Source organism: Apaloderma vittatum, unplaced genomic scaffold (assembly GCF_000703405.1).
Source record: "Apaloderma vittatum isolate BGI_N311 unplaced genomic scaffold, ASM70340v1 scaffold18029, whole genome shotgun sequence".
In the NCBI taxonomy this organism is placed as follows: Eukaryota; Metazoa; Chordata; class Aves; order Trogoniformes; family Trogonidae; genus Apaloderma; species Apaloderma vittatum.
In genome coordinates this window covers 1-26,258 of record NW_009737195.1, presented here as the reverse complement: position 1 = coordinate 26,258, position 26,258 = coordinate 1, and the positions used below count along the sequence as shown (strand labels likewise).

At 38.2% G+C, this 26,258-nt stretch overlaps 1 protein-coding gene across 1 annotated transcript in view; it reads right to left on the bottom strand.

The window, feature by feature from the left end:
* NSMAF (neutral sphingomyelinase (N-SMase) activation associated factor) overlaps positions 1-21,972 on the bottom strand; it is a 30,533-nt gene extending 8,561 nt beyond the window's left edge. The window contains exons 1-22 of the mRNA XM_009877257.1: positions 21,893-21,972; positions 19,477-19,566; positions 19,300-19,378; positions 19,141-19,208; positions 19,013-19,049; positions 16,020-16,070; positions 13,342-13,413; positions 12,950-12,997; positions 12,807-12,859; positions 12,165-12,294; positions 11,131-11,202; positions 10,180-10,288; positions 8,979-9,155; positions 8,050-8,129; positions 6,591-6,681; positions 6,428-6,491; positions 6,261-6,312; positions 5,137-5,257; positions 4,695-4,826; positions 2,839-2,881; positions 2,220-2,383; positions 188-296 (exon numbers count right to left, since the gene is read on the bottom strand). Of these exons, the coding sequence (XP_009875559.1) occupies positions 188-296; positions 2,220-2,383; positions 2,839-2,881; positions 4,695-4,826; positions 5,137-5,257; positions 6,261-6,312; positions 6,428-6,491; positions 6,591-6,681; positions 8,050-8,129; positions 8,979-9,155; positions 10,180-10,288; positions 11,131-11,202; positions 12,165-12,294; positions 12,807-12,859; positions 12,950-12,997; positions 13,342-13,413; positions 16,020-16,070; positions 19,013-19,049; positions 19,141-19,208; positions 19,300-19,378; positions 19,477-19,566; positions 21,893-21,972 (1,922 nt within the window). The remainder of the gene's footprint in view (positions 1-187; positions 297-2,219; positions 2,384-2,838; positions 2,882-4,694; positions 4,827-5,136; positions 5,258-6,260; positions 6,313-6,427; positions 6,492-6,590; positions 6,682-8,049; positions 8,130-8,978; positions 9,156-10,179; positions 10,289-11,130; positions 11,203-12,164; positions 12,295-12,806; positions 12,860-12,949; positions 12,998-13,341; positions 13,414-16,019; positions 16,071-19,012; positions 19,050-19,140; positions 19,209-19,299; positions 19,379-19,476; positions 19,567-21,892) is intronic.
* Positions 21,973-26,258: the final 4,286 nt, after the last annotated feature.

Here is a 26,258-nt window from a genome sequence, read left to right as displayed (position 1 = left end):
AATACCTTTTCTGGATTGATAAGCCATCATATACTCAAATTCATCTTGTGTAATCAAATCAGTGAGCTCTCTCACAAAGAAAAGTATTTACCTTAAACCCTAACCCATCATTCAGATAGACAAGCAGATATCCCCACCCTCTCAATGAAATGGAAGAACTTTGAGAGTGAAAAGAAATAATACCTACTCTTTGTGAAGTTTATATTGCTCAGCTAATTTTAGTTTGGCAATATTGTTCCAAGCAAGTGTTATACTTTCTTCTGTCAAATCTTCAAATGATTCTTCATTCAGAAAAACTGCAATAAAATGCCACAATAAAGTTCCATCATGAATAGAAAATAAAAAGGTATATATCAAATAACTAGGTACTTGAAGCTGCAAACATAAATATAAGAGTACAGAGATCATGCAGAGCTCCAGGAATAAGAATTTTTGGCTAATGCAGAGAGTGACAAGATCACTTACTTTTTTTTTACAAATCTCTTCCTGAATGCATAGGCTTACACAGTCAAAAATATGATTTTAGCACCAAAAGCAGGGCTTTTAAAGTGGAGACTTTACAGAATCCACTTCCAAAATGGAAGAAAAACCAAATCAAAACTCAAACCACTTTTCTGCAGAAAATTTAAGTGTTCCACTGAGATGTCAAGAGCTTTCCAAATGGAAACATATCAGGAAAGCCACCTACTGCTACAATACATCATGTGCTTTTATTATTCTGTTACGTTCTGTTAGGAATGTCACAACTTCATTTTGCTCTACTGTTGCAAAACTTACAGGATAAAAAAAATACCACAAAACTGAGGCAATTAGATGTCAATTACTATAGAAAGGCCAAACCTAGCAGGAACTGTTGATCTGTGAATTAATGACCTAGGTAGCATATCACCACATGTATTTAACATACATGAATGTTATTATCACCATATACAACTTTCAAAGCCACTTTTGCCATTTGGATGCTTCAGGCTGCCAAGCTAAGTAACAGCCATCCTCACTTCTCTGCTTAAAAATGAAAGACATCAAAAGGTAAGTGAATTGAAGACGATCAACTGAAAAATACCAAGAACCTTTCCATGTGATACCCGGGCTGAAGATTCAGTCCAATTTATGGCAGACCACTAAACGTATGACCAGGACCCACAGACCACTTTTCTGAAACTAAGAGGCCGTGTTTCGCATTGAACAGAAGCCTGTGGTGGCATTACATATCACAGAATCAGAGTACCAAGCTGGAATGGATCTCGAGGATCATGTAGCCCAACCTTTCTCAGCAGAAGCACAGACTAGACAAGACAGCCCAACACTCTGTCCAGTTGAATCTTAGAAGTGTCCGGTGTTGGGGAATCCACCGCTTCCCTGCAGAGATTATTCCAATGGCTGATTGTTCTCACTGTGAAAAATTTCCCTTGTGTCCAGTCGGAATCTCCCTGGGAGTAACTTGTACCTATTACCCCTCTTCTTTTCCATGTGAATTGTTGTAAGAAGGGAGACTCCACTTGCCTTGTAGCCACTCTTTCTATAGTGGAACATGGCAATGAGGTCTCCACTAAGCATTCTTTTTTTCAGCAAACCCAGCTATCTCAGCCTTTCCTCATATGGCAGCTTCCCAGTCCTTGGATCATATTTGTGGCCCTTCTCTGGACCCTCTCCATATATATCTCTATATCTATATCATGAAGAAAGTTCCTTGATCAATGTTGTCCCTCTAGTATGTAGGGGAGATAAAGTAATTTCTTTTTCAGATTTTCATTCAAGCCACAGAAAGGGAAAAAAATTCAGATGCTTAATTTAAATTGTTAAGATTATTTAGACCAAGCCAATCAATCATCCCAAAGACATCCCTGTTCAAAACCCAAACAAGTATGAGAATGCCTGCAGATATGGTCACTGAAGCTGCTGTCACATCACCTTGATTTTGAAGTGTCATGGAAGGCCAGGTATGAGAGCCCTCCCACAGCTTCAAAAGCAGAGGCTGAGCAGTCCCAGAGGAGATCACTGGAACAGAAGGCAAAAAGTGCAGGACAATGCCTACAATTTCAAATTTGAAATGGGTCTTGTCGGTTTTTCTTTAACAGTTAGTTAATGGATTTATTTTCAGTTGGCTTACAGGGAAAGTGGCCAAGAGAGTTGTATAATGAGATCCTGTGGGAAAAAGATACAGAACTTCTCGAAATTACAAATGCATTACATCGTCAGTTTATCCATTAAACATTTACCTGGAGACTCAGTTATGGAAACATTGTGACTAGATGTTCGAGACAAGCTTTTCGATTTCGGTATTATCCTTCGAGGATGAGGAGATGTAAACAACTGTTTTGGCGTCTGTCCAAACTCCAAGATTTGTGTCAGCAGAGCTACTTTTTCATTGGGGTCCATAATACTTTACAAAAACAAGGTATTTAATTAAGCCAAGTAGCCAAGTGCTTTTTTTTCTTCTCATTCCCTCCCCTGAAGGCACAGGCCTACGTGTGCAGTTACTACAGCACTACAGGCCATCGCAAATTCTTACAGAACTGATTTACCACAGATGTGACAGTCACATGACAGCTTCATAACTTTTTTAATGTACAATGACAATATACTCATCAATTTAAAAAAAAAGAAAATCAAGCAATTTCACAATACCCAGACTAAAGAAATGTTCAGGTAACAATCTTTCACTGTACGCTAAAACTGAGAACCTGGTACTGGTTCTCTGCATACTTGGGAGCATCAAATGGAAGAGCTACACCATTCACGTACAGATCACTTTTACAGCCAGCAGAGAACCCGTTGGGATACTGAGAAATTTAGGAAACTGCTTCAAACAAAGACATTCTGATGTTTGTCAATTACCTGTTTAAGTCCACTCCTCCTTCATAAGTTAATGGGTGAAACACTGGGGGGAAAAAAAAAGAAGTTTATTTGTACAATGTAGATATATGAGGCTCATTTTCTTTGTCTTGCATGTCTAGTATAAAAAAAGTTGTATTTTTCACTCAGCTGGGTTATATTTAACCAACTAAGCTATTTCAGCAGGCTATACAGTTTGAGGTCTTTTGCTTTAATCCTGGGTTTCTTACCTGAAAAAAAGTTTAGGATTTCTAAAAGACTCAGAGAAAGTTTCAATGAAACTTCCTTCATAAAGGAAGCTTTATTACATACCCAACCCCCACACATCCACAATGAAGAAATTAAAATAAAAAAAGGACACAGTTGCGCAACTGGATCTCTGGTTATTTTCTAGACAAGTAACAATGTAATAAAGACAGGTAACAACGTAATAAAGAAAGATCATAAATATCTGCCCATTCACCTGTTTATTTGCTTTGAGGATAGCGGTTACACCGTGAATTACTTCAGTGTCTCTGCAGGAGAATATTTAATCTTTTGATATAAGTTCACTCATGCACAGATTTCTTTTATCTCTCTTATCTACTCAAGTGTCTGCAATTCACATTGCAGCAGAAGTAGCACATTGTGCATAAAAAGTGCTCTCATTTGAGAGGAAAAGATATAGGTGCCCCAATTTAAATGTCATTTTACCAAATTCAAAGCACATTGGCACATTGTAATTGACACTTATGGTCACAGTATGATTGGATGCCAAACCCTGCAAACCTAAAATATAGCCTTATGATTTAAGGATATGTGGGGAACCATATAAAAAAACCCAACCCAACAACAACAAGAGAAGAGTAAAAAACACAAATAAGAAACTCAGGTGACAAAATAAATCACATTATCTTACCCTAGAAGTACAAAGCCCTGACTAGCAAAATCAAGAGCTGCTTATTCCTTCCCTCTTCACTTTTGCTGGAAGGTTTTCTTTTTAAACTTAGTCTATCTTATTAAGTGCAGACTATCTCAACATTGTCTGTTACTTGCAATCCTTCAAAAGGATCAGGGTTTCTTGAGTAAACACCCTAAAAATGTGATCTGTTAATCTTCCTTTACCAAGTGGACATTTCCTTATTGGGTAGCAACATACGCAAGTAAATATCAGACTATTGAACAAGCTAATCATTGTTATTACTATTAGCCCTAGATAAATTAACACATCTACATGGCAATCACATAATAAAATCCCTTTCTGTAAGCATTTACAATGGATACACACATGCTCAGAATAAGACTGCAAACAGTGAAACCTTCCACATGTACCGTAAAAAGTATATATACTACCACAGCAGTATAGATATACACAAGGAGAAAACTTGTCACCCAGAGACTTTTTCCTTCATTCTTACTCCTGAAGAGCTACAGCCCATTAACCCCTTTCCCTTGCCAATTCTCTTAGGAGGGCAAAACACTGCACTGAAATTCTCATGCTGCAATTAAAGTGTAGGAAAATTAAATACATGTTGGTGCAAAGACCCTACAGACCTCCATTTTCAACTGGGAAACACTAATTCCCAATTGCCACGCAGTGCTGTGCAAGCAAATAACATTGATTCTGTAGAATCTACCTGCCTATATCTTACGTACATCTTCAAAGATGCAAACTATCATGAAGGTAATAAGGTAATAGAGTTTTACTCGATAAAATACTATTTCCAGCAATGAAGAACTGCAATTCCTTTACAGACCAAGCAAAGTGCAGTTATGAACTCTCAGAACAAAGCAGGCATTAGAGATACGCTGTTATTTACCATTCCTGTCTAATAAAAGCATCCTTTTTTCCTCGCTATTTCTATAAAGTGTGTATTTACCATTGTGAGCTGCAACTGCTTCACTTCCTTTCTGCTTATAACCAAATATTATGTCAATCCATTCATGAAGATGTTCTGAAACATACTGACTCTCTAAAGCCTCTTGGCTTTTCTGGAGAAAGTCATCAGGACCTGGCAAGAGAAAGGTTAATTAAGGGAGAAGATAGTCCATTTAGTATTGCTATACAATCTCTACTCATTTTCCTGCTTGAAAAATCAGCTAGACAAAAAAAAAACCACAAAAAACCCACCCCCAACACACCACTGCCAAATGTAGATTTACTACAAAAATTAAATGCAACTATTACTTATGTACATGTTTTAAAGCAAAAAAATCCTTCAGGAGAAAACCGAACGGATATTTTTGAGAAAAGTACCACCATCCCAGGAATCTAGATAATCTTGAACTCTTTCATAATACAAAAAGTTTGACCATTATTACCTGATGCCCAAGGTGGAAGCTCTACATCTTCAACCATCTTTCCACCCTGCCTTTTCCCCAAGTCCAACTTCAAACTGTTTACTAGAAAACTAGAATCATTTTCATAAAATTCTGGAATCAGCTGGAAGGAGAAACAAACAAACAAACAAACAAAAAACCCCAACAAACAAACTTAGCTTTGATCATTTCAGTAGAATACAGTCAGCAAAAACTGAAAGTTATCCAAGTTTGTATGTCAAGCCCTCAAGTTGAGCAGTAATTTTTCCAGGCTAGAAATTTCCTCCCATTAGCCTTACAACTACTTTTAGGCTTCTTAACTACAAGCCAATTGTCTGTGCTAAATTCAGCATGGCACGAATATTTTTTAACATGTAATATTAACATGTGACATTTGTGACAAATCCAAAATATCTAAAGAGGATCTTCAGAACTCTCATTGAATAGATATCGCCTCATTTTTAAGACATTAGGTAAGAGTCAAGACAAAAATCTAGAATAAAATTAGAATGATGACAAAAGTTTCAGAGGTTAATTATTTAAAGACCACCATAGCTAATCATATATAGACTCATTCTTAAAAAAGTATCATTATATTAAACCCTATTATCAAAGAAACAGTATTTAACAGCACCCACTACCTGACAGTTAATAATTCTCAACATATTCTACAAGTTAGTTTCTATAAGATTCAAAAAATTAAGACTAAACTTTTATAGTTTAAATTCTCCAGATGTACTGTTGTAATACAGCCAAATCCTTAAAAGACTCCAGCAGGTGTACATAAAATTGCATCTTTTCAGCCTTAATTCACTCTGGTAATTCCCACTTATTCCAATAATGCAAAATTACACTTCTATTAAACCAAAAGTCAGAAAGCAGACACAGACAAGCAATCATGGAATTGCAGATATGGAATTAGTTAAAAACATTAGAACTATTCAAACAATGCAGTCAACAGCCTCAAAACCCCCTCACACAACTAAAAATCCCAAACAACAAACCAAAAAAACAACCAAACACACCCTAGCCCCACCTCAAAACTCTCAAACCAACAGAAGACATTCAAGACCAGAAAGCTTAGCACAGATACCAAGAAGGACTTGAATCACTCTCCAGTCATTTACCTCTTTGAAATCTGTTGCACCATCCAAACAGTTTTTCCAAGTTTCTGCAAGACTAGATAACACATATCAATGAGATACTTGTTAAAAAGAAAAAGTAAGGCTTTGCATTCCTGTGACACACGTTTGAAAACAAACCCAAACTAGTTATAGACAAAATGCAAACAAACCTGTTGAACATTCTGTCAGCATGATCAAACTTTCCATTCTGCAGACAAAGCATGTATTCTGGAGCTAAGGAGAAAATAAAAAAAAATACATCATCAGTTTGCTCCAAACCTCATCCACTTTGGAAGCAACTGTCTGCTCTGAGAGCATGCAAAACTGTCTTACCAACTCTAACGAGATAAAACAGAACATAACCCGGAGATGAATAATGGCTCCCATACATGAACTTAGGCTCTGGCATTTCCTGATAACGTGTCTGCAACATTCGAAGAAGAAAGAGAGGTCTGTTTAAAATCAGCACTCCTGCCTTCCTTCAACACTGAACACATACACACTTTTTAAAATTTATTTAAAGACACAGACTATGACCACCCTCATTTTTTTTTTCCTAGTGATAAAACAAACTCTAATAACCATGCAGCTTTAATCAGATCAGTAAATCAATAAGACAAAAAAGTTGTTACAACTTGTCATCCAGAATTACCAGGTTTTCAGCTTTTTTTTCTCTCTCACACATAACTGCAGTGACTCAACTTCAAAAGGAGTGCATATGCTTCCTTTGTGTCTCTCATATGAAGTTTAATGAGAGTATGGAAGAACATAATTCAACCTGAGGAATTCACCTCTGTCTGAAGCTCCTATGCGTTATCCCTAAAATCTACCATAATCTAAATAAAATGACTTCTATGGCAGTAAGCATGAGGCAGCTAACAGTTTGGGGAAACAGAGCTTGGAAAGAAAGCTTTTTTAACGCTATTGAAAACATAATACTGATCATGTTCTTACCTTCCACTACCTTAGGAAGCTTTATTATTTTAAAATATTTGGGGTTTTTTGTCAATATAATGCAGTTAGTCTGGCAATACTTTTTTTCAGAATGCTTCATTAAGAGCTAATGAAGGTTCCAAACCATTAAATATAGTTATGTTCTGTAAATGATATTGGAATAATTAACTTACCACAGGAGACAATGATTTTATAGAACAAATTAAAAGACAAGAAACTGAGGAGCTTCTAAGCCTGTAAATACATGTTTGCTTATGAAAAGAAAGCCTGCCTTCGAGAAATGAAAAAAATTTGTGCACTATTATCTGCATGTGGAAATTTCAAGCTGATCCAAATTTCCTCCCTCTGAAGAGCTTTCCTGCAAATTCAGCATTTTTCTTAAAACGGAAGTACTTAAAATTGCTACTACTTTGTTTAACTCACACACATATTTTACACTGTGCGTTTAAAACCACTGCTCTTGAAGTTTTATACTTCCATATATGTTTATAGCATCTTGCTTGGTGCCTGCCACGCAAATGCCATTGTAGTACAACGGACTTGTGTATTTTATTTTAAAAGTGAGGTAAAACCTTTACAACCACATACATGTGAAATGGTAGTCAGAGAGAGGGAACAGATTCAAATAATTTAAAGTTAGTACTGACAAAATGAGTACAGATAAAATCAAGCTAGAAATAAATGCAGTACATTTACAGACAATTTCACTTCTGATATGGTTTATAGTTAATTCTAGAAATCTACAAAACTCTCAAAGCTTGTTTGATAAAGCTCATTTCATTGTCAACATGTGCAAGGCCCAAAAATGGACAGAACATAAAAGCCAAGATATACATACCAATAGTCTATCCAGTCTTTCCTTATTCAGGGCACCAATTGGTTTACTAAGGTCACGGAATGTTTCCGGCTTTGTCAGATCTGAAAAAAGCACATTTAGACTCTATGCATTCTACTAGACAAGAATGTACTCTAATCAGTATTTAAAAACAGAGGGAAAACAAAACCAGACAGCAACAAACCAAACAAAAAGCAATACAGAACCTCTCCAGTGATTTTCTCAATTAACTGCAAAAGGACCAAATTTTACATTAAATGGCTACTCATTTTCTTCCTCCCAAGTAGACATAATCTCAGGCCCCTTACTTAAAAACTAGCAGTTAAATGTACCTGACAGTTTTTCCAGCTAACACCACCTAGTCAAGACAGGTCCTGCTACCTGAGGCACAAAAGCAGCCAGTATTATTTTCTTCCCACGTATTAACTATTCTGTCAAGTCCCACCAAACAATCAGATTGAAGACTTTCAGCAGATGCTGATGAATACCATGAGACCCCCCTACTTTGTTCTTTGTAGAAGGGCATAATCCTCAAAAGGACAAACTTCCAACACACACTGCACTAAGGCCCTGAATCAAGGAGCCTATTTAGGCACATGACTCATCAGCCTCTTCCTTTCAACTTGCAATGCTAAGAATTGTAAAACAGCATTTCAATGCATCCAACTTGTTCCATAAAAAGCCACTTTACTGCCTGTTTTGCACTTATTAGAAACACAGAAAGTCTTCGAATGCTCAGCACTGCCTATTTTCAAAGTGACCTAGCAGATGCTTGGTACATACTTTGTATGTGAAAAGTGAAATATTTAAACAGAAAAAGGTATTTTGTCCACTAAACTCCTGAGGAGGAGTAATCACCCAAGATCACTAATGAGAGGGACACTTTGATGAAACAGCATCGTTATGCAGCGTAAAACCCTACATACACATACCTAATACTGAACTAGAGTAGTCTGCTATGATCCAGGGAAATACAGGATACTGAGAGAGATCATTGCAGCTTCTATCAGCCAGATTGTTGAGATGAAGAAGATACTGGTAATTTGATATATGTCCTCGCTGCCACTGCAACATATAGCTTTCAGCTGTATGCTCTGTAATATGATTTTCTAAAATAAAATAAAACATAAAGAGTTTTGAGGGTTGGACAGGCAACAGCATGCAGTTATTTCAATAAACAGAAAAAATAATGTCAGAATCCCTTTCCTTTTCAAAAGGAATACCTAGAAGATTAAAATGATTCTCCCGGTAAGTGATCATTCCTTTGCAGCCTTTCCACTCTGCGTTGTGAAGTGGGGAAAATGTCAACTGATATCTAGAGGCAAAGTCACTAAAACAGAACTAAAGCCTTGGTATAATAATAAAAAACCCAAAATTTAATAAACGCTTTCAATATTGGCAGTAAACATGAGTTTCAGCGTTTCAGTTTTAGTAGCATTACAGAAAAATTATTAGCTATTTCTCTGTTTTTCCAGGACACATGTTAACCTTTTAGAAAGACTCTGTTCATGATTTGCAAAAGATACGTGTAACTTTCTACGAATCTATGCACGCAAGCTTTAATAGAAATGAGAATTTAACTGTTTCAGAATCGTAATTTTCATCAGCCACTGCTAAGACTGAGGAAAGTTCAGGTATTTATGTGTGCACTGGAAATCCATCCAGAAACCTTCTCAACAGGATTTTCACTTGGACTGAACTGGAGGCCAGGGGGATTCCCCCCACAAGTCAGTCTATATTCTTTCAGCCAAACAAAATTTAGCAGAGTGGATCTTATTTACTCCTTGCTCTGAAGAGAAAGTGTTTTGCGGAGTTGTTTTGTTTCATTTGTTTGCGGTTTGTTTCTTTGGTTTACTTTTTTTTGAGGGGGGGCATTAAATGACAGTGCATATCAAGTTGCAAATCAAGAGAGTTAGTTCCACCTTAATGCTATCTCAGCTTTCATATTCAGCTCTTGAGAAACAGAATATATGCAACTTCACATTCATTCTGAACTTTGCTTACTTCTATCAAAAAAATTTGAGGGCTAATATATGTTTATTCTTCTCATTCTTCCCACAAACCAGACCAAACCCAGACAAATTTCCCCTCACAAGGTACGACAGACTACATTAATAAATAAACACTGCAAACCTATATATGTTGCAATAAGGAAATAGAGCTCATCTCGATCTTGATAGTTGTAGAATTTCAAGTAGATGTCAGAACATAGATCATTTTCTGTGCAAAATACTTCAAGTCCCTTAGAAGTCAAAGGGAAGGAAAAAGTAAATGAGAGCAATTACTGACAAGCTGTAATATTCATTTTTTTTAAGATAATATTCCAGTTACCAATAACTAAAACTTAAGACTCTAAACTGGGTAGCAGTTTTGCCAGGAAAATCTATTATTTTGATCTTTCCTATCTACAGTCATAAAAGCCTTTGGTTTACATCCAACAGAGCAAATTGCTTTACAGCTGTACGTAGATTCACTCTGTCTGGAGTGATGAGGTACAGATAAAATACTTTTTTTAACCCTAAAGCTAGTCGAGTGAGGCAAAGAGTTAAATGTCTATCTAGTTTAAAAGTGTTTTGAGACCAAAATTTCGTTCAAGACTAAAATATCAGTGGAAACACTGAAAGCACACAACTGAAGTTCCACTGCAGCTTTCTCATCATCCCTCAGTCATGTGCAGCAGGACTCATCACCCAGCATTAGTCTCAATCTGAACCAGCGATCGAGTTCTCTCCGTGAATCAGTCCAGAGAGAAAACACACCATGAGAGAGCAATTAACTATACATCAGGATAAGTGTTTGAGATAGACGAATTGCTCCCTAGAGGTTCTTCCTTCCCCTACACTGGTTGCTTATGAAAGAAGTTTTTCGTCCTTGACAGGAGTTCACTCTTCCCATTTTCATCTTTTTGACAACACAAGGAACTAAATCACTTAAAAACCCCAGAAACTTCCAGTGCTGTTTACTGCTTAATCCACTGTTTTTAGAAGCATGGAGCTTTACCTAATGATGCCCATAGTTTCAGCTGATCATTTTAGGAAACAATATATACAGCAAGACGTTACAAAAAAAATAATTTAAGCTTACCAATGGCATTAGCCCATGTCTTCTTTTATAGATGCGATGCACATTTTGCAATGTTATTTGTACTACTGGTTTCTGTGGGGGGCAAGGGAGGGAGAAGAAAAGATGGAGACATTCCAGAAGCTTTATGTTCTTCTACGTTAACCTCTCCAGTCAATCTGAAGTTTCTCTTGACTAGAGATACTAACATTACAAAAAGATCCATGTTATTCTGACAACGGAACAGTGGTGCTAAGCAGTTACATTAAAAAGAGGAAGCTTGTCTTTGCTGGTAGCTCTTGTCTGAGTAGCAAAACAGTTTTAGAATAAAGAATAGCGTTTTATCTCCCGAGTACATCGCCAGTTACAATAATCATGCAAGAGAGGAGCAGAACACAATAAACTTATTTTTAATAAGGAAGCCATGGAGCTACTGGACAAATTGTTTGCCAGTGGTGCCACCCGGTGGAGTGAAATTGAATGGCATTTTGTCATCCAGCTCTGAATCACATTTTCCCTGCCTGGACACACTTTTAGTGTATTAGTGGCCTGCTAAGACTACCACCGCTATTTCTGTGACAAAGTTCCAAAGCAGTACTCTGCGATATGCAGGTCGTTTTTCCCTAGAGAAAGGAGTTATCTGTTTAACGGAAAATCTAGCGAAGATCCTGTAATATAAACTATATGTATATAAAGCTCTCACTAGGTAGGAACAGCATCACAGGGTAAGATTAAAAGTTTCTCTTAAGTGAAATGATACGAAAGTGATCTTTAAATATTAATAGATAATGAACAGAGGACATTTTATGCTTTGTGAGTAAGAGGTCAACTTCAGCAGGGTAGCACAGAATAAAGCCTCAGAAGTAGAAATATACCGAATGCACCAGAGCAGCACAGATCAAAGGAAAACTAAGGAGCTTCTTAATGTAACTGAAGATAGAGTCTTCTTGGAGATGTGCTCCATGTGCATTTAAGAAGAATAATACAGAAAATTAAAACTGTCCATTAGAGGGGCAGCGTGCTCACATTGTATGCAAGACCATCTACAAGGCACTTACAGGATATCCATTAAGAGGCTGGAAGTACAAGTTAGCATCAGTAACACACACATGCCCTGGATTAGTCACCAGTGGTGTCACCATTTCTGCTTTACATTCCATATGCAGCGTTTCAGATATGCTTTGAAATCTACAAGTGAAGAAAGGGAGTAAGTTTACCTCTAGTTCTTACTTAGGCAGAGCTACCCTTAAATTCTTTAGAAAGGTTTTAGGTTAGCTTGTAACTGGGACATCAGAACGGGGACTTCACTAAGCCTATTTTAGACAAGAAGAAAATTCTTTGTTGAAACCTCTACTCTAACAGGCACACCAGAAAGGAAGTTGCTATGTTCTGCACCAGTCTCAGAGCAGTAAGTCAGTTGACTTTTCTATATGGAGCTTTATTTGGCATACACTGATGCCCACTCTGCAACAAATTCACGAAGAGAACACTTTGGAGAGATAGAAGAGTAATATGCTCATCTTCACAACACAAAATTTCCCATTCTCCATTCCAGATGGTTCAGAATACAAAGAAAATTAACTCTCTGAATTAGAGAACTTATGCTGTCCACAAAAAACAATTATTTAGTACTGATGTAACACACTAATCAATCAACAAACTGGTCACAATTTCCCAGTAGAAAGTGATTAGAAAGTTACCTGTTTTTGTCAAATGAAGTTCTAGCCAAGCGTGATTGTAATATAGCTGTTATCTAATATGGAGAGAAAAAATATGGTCTACGATCCAAATGCAATTAGAATCTTATTAATAAAAGCAATACCAGAAACAATAAGATACTTACCATGGCAGCTTGATCTCCCATCTTATCTAGACAAGAAGCCCTGTAAAGCTAAAGAACAATGAGCTTTAGGTGAAATAGAAGAGAGATTTCTCACACAGCTCAGAGTCACCAAGAATGCTAAAAGAGTTACTAGTATTTCTTTTTAAAGTAAGATATGTTTGTTCATTGCTACTGTCCTGTTATTTCTCTCTGTATATTACCACCCTGCATTGTAAAAGCCAATATGGGTAGCTTATGACAGCTGTCAAAAGTAGATGCTGTGTTCAACTGCTACATTTGAAACAGCTACTCCAAGAATTTCACCTCAAGAGTACACATTTAAAGAAAGCTCTCCATTAAATACCAAAAAGATGCTGTGATGAAGTGTATAGTGATATGAAATATGCACATACCTGATGCAGAGTTTGCACAACATCTCCTAGTTTCCCAGCAACATCCAGCTGGAATAAGTGTTCTGTTCTACCCTAAAACCCAAAGTACATTAACTGTAAATAAGTTCAAAATAAAGCTTGGTGAAAAAAAAATAAAAAACCAACCTAAAATCAAATGCTCTAAAACCTGGTCAAAGTATGCTATCAAAGGCTGAAGTAGAATCATAAAACGAGCTGGGTTGGAAAAGACCTCTAAAGGCCATCTAGTCCAACCCTCCAGCAGTGAGCAGGGACATCTTCAAAGAGATCAGGTTGCTCAGAGCCCCATCAAGCCTGACCTTGAATGTCTCCAGGGATGGAGCCTCCACCACCTCTCTAAGCAACATGTTTCAGTGTTTCACCACCCTCATAGTAAAGAACTTCTTCCTAATATCTAACCTAAATCTACACTGCTCTAGTTTAAAACCATTGTTCCTCATTCTGTCGCTAAGTACCCTTGTGAACAGTCCCTCCCCAGTTTTCCTGTAGCCCCCTTCAGGTACTGGAAGGCTGCTACAAGGTATCTCCAGAGCGTTTTCTTCGCCAGGCTGAACAGCCCCAACTCTCTCAGCCTGTCCTCACAGAAGAGGTGCTCCAGGCCCCTGATCATCTTGCGGCCCTTCTCTGGACCCGCTCCAACAGGTCCATGTCCTTCTTGCGTTGGGGGCTCCAGGTGAGGTCTCACCAGAGCAGAGCAGAGCAGAGGGGCGGAATCACCTTCTCTGACCTGCTGGCCACGCTGCTTCTGATTCAGCCCGGAATGCGATTTGCCTTCTGGGCTGCGTGTTGTTGTGTGTGTTGTTGGCTTGTGTCCAGCTTTTCATCCACCAGTATCTCCAAGTCCCTTTCTGCAGGGCTGCTCTCTATCGCATCATTCCCTAGCCTGTACTGATAATGCAGATTGCATCTGGCCTGGTTGAACCTCACGAGGTCTTCATGGGCCCACTTCTTCAGCTTGTCCAGGTCCCTTGGGAGGACATCCCATCCCTCTGGCATATCGACCACACCACTCAGCTTGGTGTCAACTGCAAACTTGCTGAGGCTGCACTCGATTCCACTGTCTAATATCATTGATGAAGATCTTTAAATCTTTAATGACTAGGCTGTAAAAGCTATCATCCTCCTCTACATAAATAGTTTTGAGCTGAAAAGATCCCAAATCCAATCAAAATCTGTTTTGATTAGTCATTTATAAAAACCTTACCAGCACATCACCCAGCATATGTGGCATACCCATTTTTTCCCTTCTACAACTTTTCCCAGCATTCTTAAGTGTCATTTCATAGTACGTACTTCTAGTTTTGTCTGAAGTATATTAGAATTATGTGTATTAACTCTTACACATAACTTATATCTAGCAAAGTTGGTGGGATCCTGTGATGACTCCTGATTGTAGTATAAAACTGTAGCATAAAAATGTTATATTAACACATTTCTGTGGGGTTTCACAATTTCTCAGGCTAGACTTAAAAAAAAAGTGATCAGGAAGACTATATCAAGACATCAATTAGTGGATATAGGTGGATTAATTTAACAGTGAAGGAAAGAAGTCATGAAATTCTAGACAATCTTCAGTACAGTGTATATGATCTGAACTGAAATGACAGCAATCCAAGAAGAAATGACTGAAAACAAACTAGATTTCTTGTAGTATGCAGAAAAATAGCTGCACATTTGTTAAGTAAATTGTAATGATGAACTGTGAGGAATGGTTTAGGTATGAATGAATCTTGACTTCAAAGAAAAAGTACAAAGCCTTCCCAACAGTCCTTCTGATTCTTTTGTTTTTATTTGTGGTAGCAATGCGATGAGATATTCATATGATATTTAATAAATCTTACACATGGAAGCAAAACAGAAAACAGGACTAGAAGACAAAGCAGGCTCAACACATAAAAAAAATTAACAACATAAAGCAAACAAAATTAAAAAAAAATCCTAGTTTAGAGACAGATCTAATCACAGAACCAGCCCAAAGCAGTTGTTGGGAGAACACAGATCATCTCTGTCCTCTTTGCTGTTTATTACAGTAATGCAAATTTATCGACATCATTCTTGAAATCTCTTACTTGAACAAATGTTGAGAAAAATAATTCTGTCTGCTTCAGTTCTTGGGCACATATAGTGTTTAGTGACTCTGCATGTTCATTCTGTGTTTGTGTCTCAACTCACCTCACACTTCAGGTGAAAAACCCGTACTTCTATGTCTTGACACAACCAGGCTCAGAATCAGAGCCAACCCACCCCATCAGCAGAAAGCAACCTGCGGCAAGCTCCGATTTCTGTTGTGATTAGCCTTATCTGCCATTTCTTTGAACTGTGAAGCAGTCAGCTGGGAAATATCAATTAGCAGAACTGAGGAGAAGCCATTTAGCCAGGATGCAGCATCCACTGAATATGAGCAGCCAGCTGACAGCTTTGACTGTTGAGCCCACAGAGCTGCACATCAAGGTAAACAGCAAGTGTCGAATCTGCAATATGTCCTCCAAGAAATATCACAAACCCATTTTGGAAGAATTCAAGTAGCTGCTTTATCAACATGTAAAAATTTTTTTTTTACAGCTTTATTGTCATATTCCTCAAATTATAACTAGTCTTTCAGAAATGAAAACATAGATCTTTGCACATTAGTTTGCTAATAGCAAAAAAAATATACTTACTCTTACTGTTTTATAGGGTGCAATAATGTTTCTTTCTTTAATGAGAAAAACCTGGAAGAGTAAAAGATGTTACAGTCTCAGTCCAGAAGTACCGATAAAGATGAAGCTAAGAACACTGTTTAAACAAGGAAAACACTGGGTTGCAATATGCTGCTTTAGCTAACTCGGATAAACTGCAGAAAAACAACGACCTTTTACAGCAACGAACTGCAAAATGGGCAAGTGTCCAGTTCTGCTCAGAGGCTTACTTAGCAGTTTATTAGTGGGTTTTTATGCTAATCATGTGTTGCAAACAGTTGCCAGATTAAAGCAAACGGACACAGCCATCAATCTAATCCCACCCAATGGAGGAATCTACCCCCTCTTTTCTTCTGGTGGTTCATGCTTTTACGGTTCTGTCCTGATGGGAATTACCCCAGAGAGGCAACTCATGCCATCTACTACTATGTAAACCCTCTCAAATGAACCCCTTCTACCATCACCAGACATTTCCAGTTACAACCTCCATGAACACCAGATTTCCTCATTCATCCAACAGTTCATGCATAGTTCTTTTTCTCTGATTCTCACACTTGACAGGATCTTCTCTCCCCAAATCGCACGTGAAATTGTCTGTGTTCAGAACATTCTCACAACTCCCATAGAAAGACTTGACTGCTAGCACACAATTTTGTAGGTTATCACCTTACTTATCTGCTATCTGAAAGAAGACTGGCCAGAAACAAGTCATGGCTTTGCTCTGTTTGTAGGGAAGGCTCAAGGCTGCTAAATCTCAGGCCTGAGTGTAAGAGTTAGGATTGGTTCTGAACTGCACAAAACACTTGTAAGCACTACCAACTGTCTTCTACTCCATGGACCAAGAGATCTGACCAGCTCAAGTGCCATTTCCAGCATTTTGGCTTTCTTCATACAGCTATCATAGAATAATAGAATGTGTTGGGCTGGAAGGGACCTTTAAAGGTCATCTAGTCCAACCTCTTGGCAGTGGCCAGGGACATCTTAACCTAGATCAGGTTGCTCAGAGCCCCATCAAACCTGACCTTGAATGCCTCCAGGGATGGAGCCTCCATCACCTCTCTGGGCAACCTGCTCCAGTGTTTCATCACCCTCACAGTAAAAAACTATGACACCTGTGGTTCTACACCCCAAGACATTGTGGCAGCAGCCTCAAACCAAAAGCAAAATACTAAACTTGCAAGAACTGTCACTGTGACATTCTCTAGCCAGAAACCTCCCAGCTGGCACATACAGCCTTCCTGACAACAGAGCCAACCCTCACTACGTGACCACTCACAGCCCCAGCCAGACAGAGGAGAGCAAGCGGCATGCTTAGAAGCTCACAAGCTCAGCACGCCTCTTTAAGGGCTGCATTGAAAAATAATGGCAATTAGTGCCTTTCATCTGACATCAGACCTGAATCAGACCACAGAAGAATAAGAATCAGAGACACCTGCTTTACACTCAGGTTACTCTTCTGCAGTATAATTAAACTTTTTTCAATACTGAGAGCCTCAAATTACATGAAAAAGATGGAACACAAGAAAAAAGATAAAAGTATGCAGCAGAAACTTCAGCATATTGTATCCATTTCTTATTTTGGAGGACTTTTTCCCAATTTTGTCTTAATTAAAAAAACCCACTGAAATCTCCAATTATTATTGCAATTTGCTGTATTTTATAGCCATTAGTTTCTAAGTTGCCTGTTATGTAAACCAAAGGTTCTTATCCAATTTTGCATTGACACCTCTCTGAGTCTGAAAAGGCAAAGACATTTAAGATATTTCTGTTATTCACTATGTGTGGTTTCCTACCCGGCAGAAATTTTACTTAAAAAAAAAATTTATAATTAGATCATGATTTGTCCTAAGTACAACTAGTGAGTATTTCACACTTTAAAGCCCCTATGCCTTTTATACAAAATACCAGCATTTATCACGTCACCCAGCTATTTCAGAACATTTCCTCAGAGACAGAAGGATGACTAGCAAACTACAGATGGGAGGGGTGGGAAGTGGGGGGCGCTAACCACACTTGTCATTTAATAAATTAATTCTCCTTTTCCATGAGATGTTTTTATAATCATTTGTTCTTCAGAACATATACTAATTATGTATGGTGGAACAATTGCATGGAACAATTTGAAGTATCCTTTTTAAAAACACACAATACATAAAAATCTCCCAACACAAGAAACCTTGACTACACGATACTCTTCACAGAAGCAGTTTCAAGATGAAATTAAATATACTGATTACTTTAACACAGTCCATAAACTTCTCCAGCATAAAATGCCTGAGTGGGTTCTTGACTGCAGCAGTACTTAGCTGAGCAAGGGTATCAATTTTAGGTATTGCCAAAGACCGATTTTACAAAGATGGTAGAGTTTTTAAAAACATATTTCCCACCTCACCTCTGTTCTCTCTGGAAATGAAAACAGTTAACATTTTCTGGAAACTTTAACAGCTTTGGAAGACCTATGAGTTGCAATGTGCCAAAGCTTAAAGTATATTCTCTGGGATAACATTAATATGGACATATCCAAGCTAACTGCAGCTCACGATTAGAATTTGAACCCAGGACAGTTACTGAAAATTACGTGGTGGATGTACAGCACAGTTCAATATTTTTTCACAAAGCTGAACTGCAAGAATCAAGATGACTTGGCCATTACCAGTACACGCTGCAGGAGAAATCAATATGGGAAAACCAAATCAAAGATGATTAGTAATGAGCTTATTTTCAGTCTATTCTTCTTCTTCATTCAATTATAAAATTGCCCTAACCTCCACTATAAAGTGCACAGTGCAAAAATATCACTTTATCAAATTAATGACTTAATGAAGTCATCAAACAGCATCAACAGCTAAGTTTTTCACAGTTTTGTTTCCAGTTACTCACCTTGCCCCACCAAGACTCCAGCTTTGAGAAAAACATCATTAAGAACTTAACCTCATTCATTTATACATCAAGAATTTGTTATATGCAAGTCTTACCTGGTTACATACAACAGAAATCCCTCCAGATGTATCCCTAAAATGCAAATAGGATATTTGAAAACAAAGGTCTTTCAGCTTTAAGAGGAGTTAAATACATATACATACAGTAACTCAAACTCACGTACCGTGTGAAAGGGTTATTTGCTTCATTATCCTCTGGGGCTTTTATACTAATGCAGTCTCTCAGTGGTATCTGCAGCAAGTTATAAAATACATACTCCTTCTTAAAAGCTTTTTAAAGAGAATCTCAAGTTACCATGAAATTGCAAGCTTGCACCGCTTACCTTGATAATGGGTTGGACATTGTCATCAGGTTCGAAAATTATTGACTTTGAACAGATTTTGAGAGAGCCTCTGAATTTTCTAAAAGGAACAATAAAAATTGAAGTCATTGTGCATGTGTTAAAGATACATGAGACTGGAACAACTCCAGTAAATGAGTGCATGTAAGAGTTTTGTACCTTTCATCTCTGCAACCTTTATTTATCACATGATTAGCTGTGTGCTGTTCAAAGTAATATTCTTCCAGGTTAAGAAGCAGCAGTGAAAACCTACAAATAAATGAAAATTATTTATTCAAACAGAAAACCCCATACCAGTTAGTATTTGTAATAAAATACAACAAGTGTTTGGGAAGTCCTCACTGATTTCTGTGCTGTTCCCACGTTTCAAGAAGAGTTAATTTAACTTTTTGAAAGAATAAATCCATATGCAAAATTTGTGTACACATGAAGATGATTAACTGATGCTCTTCCAACATATAAAAGGTCAGATATATAATTATGTTCATGTGTCTCAGGCAGGAACTATCCTAACACAGCCAGGCTTTCCCCCAGTAAACAGTAGTTTAGCCTTGACGAGCATATGCCAGTCAAAATATGCAATGACACAAAAAGAGGGGCAGGAACTAATTGCTTGGAATGGAGGCGATTCTATCTTTCTGAAGCAAAGCCAGATTACATTGGTCTAAAATGTTAAATGAAAATACAGCCACAGTTTTTACGACACAGCTGAGCTGCTCAATGGATAACCTCTACGGAATCATCACCTTCCTCTCCAACCTGCACTTCTGCACTTTCTCTGTTTCAGTGCATGTTCAACCCCACAGAAAGCCCATTTACAGACTACTCAAACAAACAAACCTCAATAACAACAAAAATTAATAATTAAAAAATGGAAGTCTTTTAAAGTATTTAATTGCAGGCTTACAGTAATGCCAGTGCTGGTACAAAGTAAATGCAAACATGCTAGATTTGATATAGCACAAAACTGTGTTCTAACAACTTAGACTGCTGGAAGTGATTAAAATCTACCAACTTTACTAACAGGGTGAACAGAGTCACCTCTGTGTGTTTCAGCTGTGGGGAATTGCAGTGGGTATTGGCACAGCAGGGGGAGCAGAAACATATCCCTTCGGCTGCAAGTACAACAGCTTGTTTGTGTGCAGTGTTGGCCTGATCTGCGGAAGTACTTAGTACTTACTCACAGCCATGCTTTGAGCTTTTTGCACCGTGTTCACAACGTGCTTCACGAAAAATGCCCGTGACAATGCTAATAAACGCCAAGTGTCCCTAGGGCAGTATTCAAATAGCAGTAAATACATTGAGAGTTCACAAAATGAACTGAACGAACTGAACAGCCTGCTCGTTAAGAAAGCATATTTCACAATAGAAAAAAGAAAGCATTATTGAAAAATACATCTTGTTAACACAGGATTTGTGCTGTGCCTGTTATATTAAACAGAACATAACAATAAAGGTTTACTGTAAGTAACAGTGAATCTATATACTCAAAACTGCTTGTGCGACCAAGATACTTTATCCTAATGCTTTGCTGCTTTTTCAAAACTGCATTATCTTTACCTCTCCTCTCTTGAAAAAATGTATTTTATGATGCCATTAAGAAACAACTGATGTCAAAATGTTAGAAAACATTTAAGTTAAAACAGCATACACCATACAAAACTCCTGAAGAAAATCCAACACAAATCTCAAAAAGCCACTTCAGCCTCTACCCAAGTTGCTGTTACAGTACAGTTCTTGAATATCTTTAGTTGCCAACAGGGTTTTAGGGGCTTTGCATTCACGTATCCTTTCCCGGAAAGAATAGCTTCAGTTGCTTTCTGTTTCTCACAGAAATCTGTTCTTCAAACTTAGTGCCACCTATGAAAACACGCCCTATCAACAGGTGTACAATGAATTTCCAAGTTTCTGAGGCCTTGGTGCCTTGGAAAGAGCCAAAACATTCTTTTCATATTTATTTTGATCACTCACCTTCAGTGAGCTAAAATAGAGAGTCTAGCTCTGCATTTTAAGGAAGAAAAAAAAAACAACTTCACTAGGAACAGTTCACAGGCTAAGGGGTAAGAGGAGTACGAAACCATAGTTTTCAACACATCATCCAGTTGAAATCATCTGGGACAAATTCAAAATTTCTAGGATTTTGCAAACTCAGATCTAGCAAGTAAGTCCTATTACATTTTGATAAAAGCTTTTTAATAAAGCTATGTTATGGTAGATCTATATAGAGCACTATCAGAACATTTTTCTTTCTAGTATGTTTAAATATATACATTCTGCTTATTATCTACAAGCCAAAATATTGAAATAAACAAAGTTAAAACCAACGGTTATACCCAGATTTGTTTGGAAAAAAACCCTGCTACTCTCTTTCATCAGAGAACAGACACTACTGTCATAGAAAACAATAAGCTGCACAGCAATGATGGTCATGGTCTCACAATTTTTCTTCAAGGAAACTGGTAACACCTGGACAACAGAATTCATTCCTGAAATTCTTCATTCTTGGGCTCTTTTCTTTGTGTCCTGCTTTCATTTTGACAAACTCCTCATGTTTTTATACTCTTTCCAAATTCACGTGTTGGCAGCACTGGTGATTACTAGACTTTCAAGTTTTTGGTAAATGCAGGAATCTTCCATATATTCAAGATAAGCCATGGTTTTACATCAAAATATTAGCTCTGTTATTCACAGTAACTACAACATTCTTACACAATCCAAAAATAGATAAACCAAGAGAGTGTTCTTGTTCAGTTTTTTAAGGATAATCATCCCCTAGAAACTATTTTATCTTTATACTCAACATCTTAAGTATCATTTCATCTTCCCAAAATCAGAAGCTGTTGGCTACTGTGGAAGATTTGAGGTAAACTTTCCCTGGCATTATCCTCACTCCCACAGAACCATGTAATGAAAAAAATTAACACACAAGGTATGCACAAAAACTGAAGCTAAACTCTTCTTATAGGCTAACTAAGTACTGTGGGAAATTGCAGGTTTCTTCCTCTCTAAGCACAATATTTACAGGCAGCATCGAGTTTACCCTTTTTATTAGTCTCTCTGTGGCTCTTCCACACAGCTACTCACTATCCAGTTTTGCAGCGACAGCACTGCTGTAGAGCTCCTTGCTGGAGACCAGCGACCTCCTGTGCCGTAACCTCACGGTCGTGTTCTGATCTCAGCTTTGCTGACCTGAAAAAGGGTTGTATCGCCAGAAGCTGTTTAAGCATTTTTCTCCAAACACTGTACTGTCATATAAGCCAAGTGCATTTTCCACATTTTATCTTCACACACACACACATACTCTCCACAGTCTTCCAGGTGGCTCTACAGTTTCTTCCAAGATTTTCTGTGCTTGTTGCTACTCTCTCACTTGCAAGTCCATTTACTTCAATTGTGTTTTCCTGTATTTTCAGGCTGCTATGAGACACTTCTGCAGGCAGAGCCAGTCATCAAATCTCTACAAAAACAGTCTCTACTCTCCTCACGCACCCATTACAACTAGGATGAACTTACAGACTGCCTAACGATTCAGTCACAAAAACTACACCATTCAAAATTCCACCTTTTGGGATCATAAAGCATCCCTCAAACCACAGGAATTCACCATTTGCTTCTTCAACAGGACAAAAGAACATATGATTAAAGACATCATTAGCTAAGAAGAATAAATATCACCATTCAGTTTCCTGGAGTCCAACTGCTTGCGTGCTGTACATAGCAAGCCTATCTTTAACTCTTTTTCATGATACTGCCATTGTGTTCCAGCTCCCTGGAGTTGTTCATTTCTCCTTTTCTCTTGCTCTTCTCTTTCAGTCGCTCCTGATAATAGTCTCTATTACCTTCTGTTGACGCGGAAGTCACGGACACTGCTGACGATCAATGTGATCAAGCAAATGCCACTTTATTAACGGACTAACGTGGTTAATATACAGTTCACGTCCTTGTTTTCTAAATGCTCTATATTGATTGGCTCTTAACAACAAGCACACGCAGTCCATACTCCTGTTCACACGCTGTTTTCCTTTTGCTGATTCGCTCTTCGCTGCTGGTCATGCTCCTGTTTCTCCCCACCTGCAGCCTGGGTTTGTTTCTGTTTTCAGTTACATACACCAGTCACAGCTGCTTGTTTCTGTCTGCTTCAGCATATTCTCACAGCTAGTGACCTTCACAATGTCCTTCACAAACTCTTGTCAAGTGAGGCCTAAAACTTGTCTAAAAACAGGCTGCCTGGCTTGTTCAAAACATGTCTGCTGTTCTCTAAATATCCCACAACTATCATTTCTCAAGTTTTAGTTATGATGCTGTAAGTGGAGCCAAAATTTTCAGACTTGCATCTCAAATACTTGCAAACAAATCTAGAGGCTGAAGGAGCTGGGTCTCTTTAGCTTGAAGAAGAGGAGGCTAAAATGTTTATAAATATGTCAAGGGGGAGTGTCAGGAGGATGGAGCCAGACTCTTTTCAGCAGCATCCAATGACAGGACAAGGGGCAATGGGTTCAAGCTGGAACATAGGAGTGGAACAGGCTGCCCAGGGAGGTTGTGGAGTCTCCTTCTCTGGAGACATTCAAAACCCGCCTGGACACATTCCTGTGTGACCTACTGTAGGTGATCCTGCTCTGGCAGGGGGGCTGGACTAGACGATATTTAGAGGTCCCTTCCAACCCCTGACACTCTGTGATTCTGTGATAGATCAGTTCAAGTTGCTACTAATTATAAACTCAGAGATTATGAAGCATGGTCTCTGGAATAACTTTCTGGAATTTCTCAACTCACCTCTGTCCTTACAGTTTAAGTATTTAAATTTCATTTCTGTCTTAATGATTCATAGGGCAGTCAAAAAAAAGGAAAAGTCAAGTTTCATCAACTAAAATACCATCAAAGCTTTTTATACTCGCAGAACAGGCTTCTTCCACATAAATAAGTGGAGCCACTGATAGTGGGTCACTCTTGAGAACCATCACATACTTCAGGTTTGCCAGGAGATTTAACAAGTATTTACAGACAGTAAGGGAACAGATCAGTCTCCACTATGTTATATGGCTTCTCTGGTATGTTGTATGAGTAGGCAAACAAAGTTTTGTAAAGGCCTGAAAAAAACAGGAAATCAAATCACAATAGCTATAGAATTAAAGCAATGGGAGTCTTCAGCAGGCAACTAAGCAGCTGGACTTCAGGCTGCCTGTCTGTCAAAGACACCTGAGGTACTAACACGACTGACACAGAAAAAGTGTCTCCTGTCAATTTCTATGTAGTCTTATGACAGGAATTTGTATGCATGCTTAGTATAGATCTAAGGTTACTTCTTCTGCGCATGATAGGAGGGTAAAATCTGTAACAGTTGAGACCTGTATTTTGGTCTTCAGCCCCAGAGCAGCTGTACTGTTCCCCGTGCTGAGTAATTAATAGCACAAGCTGTAAACCTATGACTTACCATACTGCCCTGGAAGAACAGCCAATGTCAAGTCAAGTAAGACTAAGCAAGTCTGTTCCCAGCTTACCCTGCGCTGCCTTCAAGTCTGACCTCAAGATATAACCCACCTCACCCTGCAGCAATTAGTCAGGCAAACTGATCTTCCCCATGTGTTGCCTGATCCAGTCGAGAGGTGGCATCCCTGGCAGCAGGGAGGCTGGATTAAATGATCTCTAAGGTCCCTTCCAGCCTAGGCCATTCTATGATCTTTCAGTGGACAACTTCAGTGATGCAACTGGCTACCTCCAAAAAAATAGAGAAGCCTGTGAAAAAAAAATAAATACCTGTTTCCCCCCCCAAAAAAAGCAAACTGTAAGTATCAACTGGGAAATGTTCAAAAATATCATAATATCTAAAAACGAAAAAGATTTTTTCTGCCTTTTTAAATTATGCGCAAGAACTAGTACTGAAAAGAACAGTTCTGGTTCTAACACAGAGTTCTGTTCGTTAATAGAAAAACAAAGTGATCCTCTACGTGTGCCTGCTGCTCTCAAACTTTGTATTCCTACAATACAGCAATAATCAAATACCAGAAACTACTCTGTTTCAAGCAAACAGAAAAGGATTAAATTTAGGATATTTTTCGTAGCATCAGCAAGTAGTTTGTTTTAATCCATTTTCCAAATGTATAACCCAATTGTTACTTCAAATTTCTCAAGTATAAATAATTTAACCAGCATTCATTAAAAATCTACTTAGAGAAGGGTAATGCTATATCTTCTCTTGGAATGCAACTCAAACATCTGTTGACACAAAAACCTTTGAAATCAAGCAATAAAATTCACACCCTAAAGTGCATAACAGGATATCTTCATGCTGGCTTCCTAATAGAGACACATTTCCCAGGTTTTTGTTCACAAATTTTGCGGTCAACATGCTATGAAATAACTCACAATAGACTGATAGTGTCAGCAAGCCACAGTCACGTCTTAGGGATCATTTATAATTTTCTCTTGAATATTTAACTTGACATACTAGACTATTTTTTAAAAACACACAATATATTATTTTAAAAATTACAAAGAGATGTTCAATGTTTTTCATTATAGCTCCTTGGAAAGCTTTAAACTAGATTCGAAGGGGGATGGGGTTGTAGCTGGGCTTGTATCAGTGGGGCAGCACTCGGGAGTTGATGAAGACCGGGAGGCCTTCCATACCCCTAGGGTGAAATCGGTGTGCTCAGCTCGCTCCCTGAAATGCCTGTACACCAATGCACGCAGTATGGGGAATAAGCAGGAAGAGTTAGAAACCTCTGCTCGGTCAGGAGATTATGATCTCGTGGCAATTGCAGAGACGTGGTGGGACAGCTCACATGACTGGAATGTGGTCATGGAAGGCTCTGTCCTTTTCAGGAAAGACAGGCCAGCCAGGCGTGGTGGTGGTGTTGCTCTTTCCGTGAGAGAGCAGCTACAATGTACTGAGTACTGTCCAGGCAGAGACGAGGAGCGAGTTGAGAGTCTGTGGGTGAGGA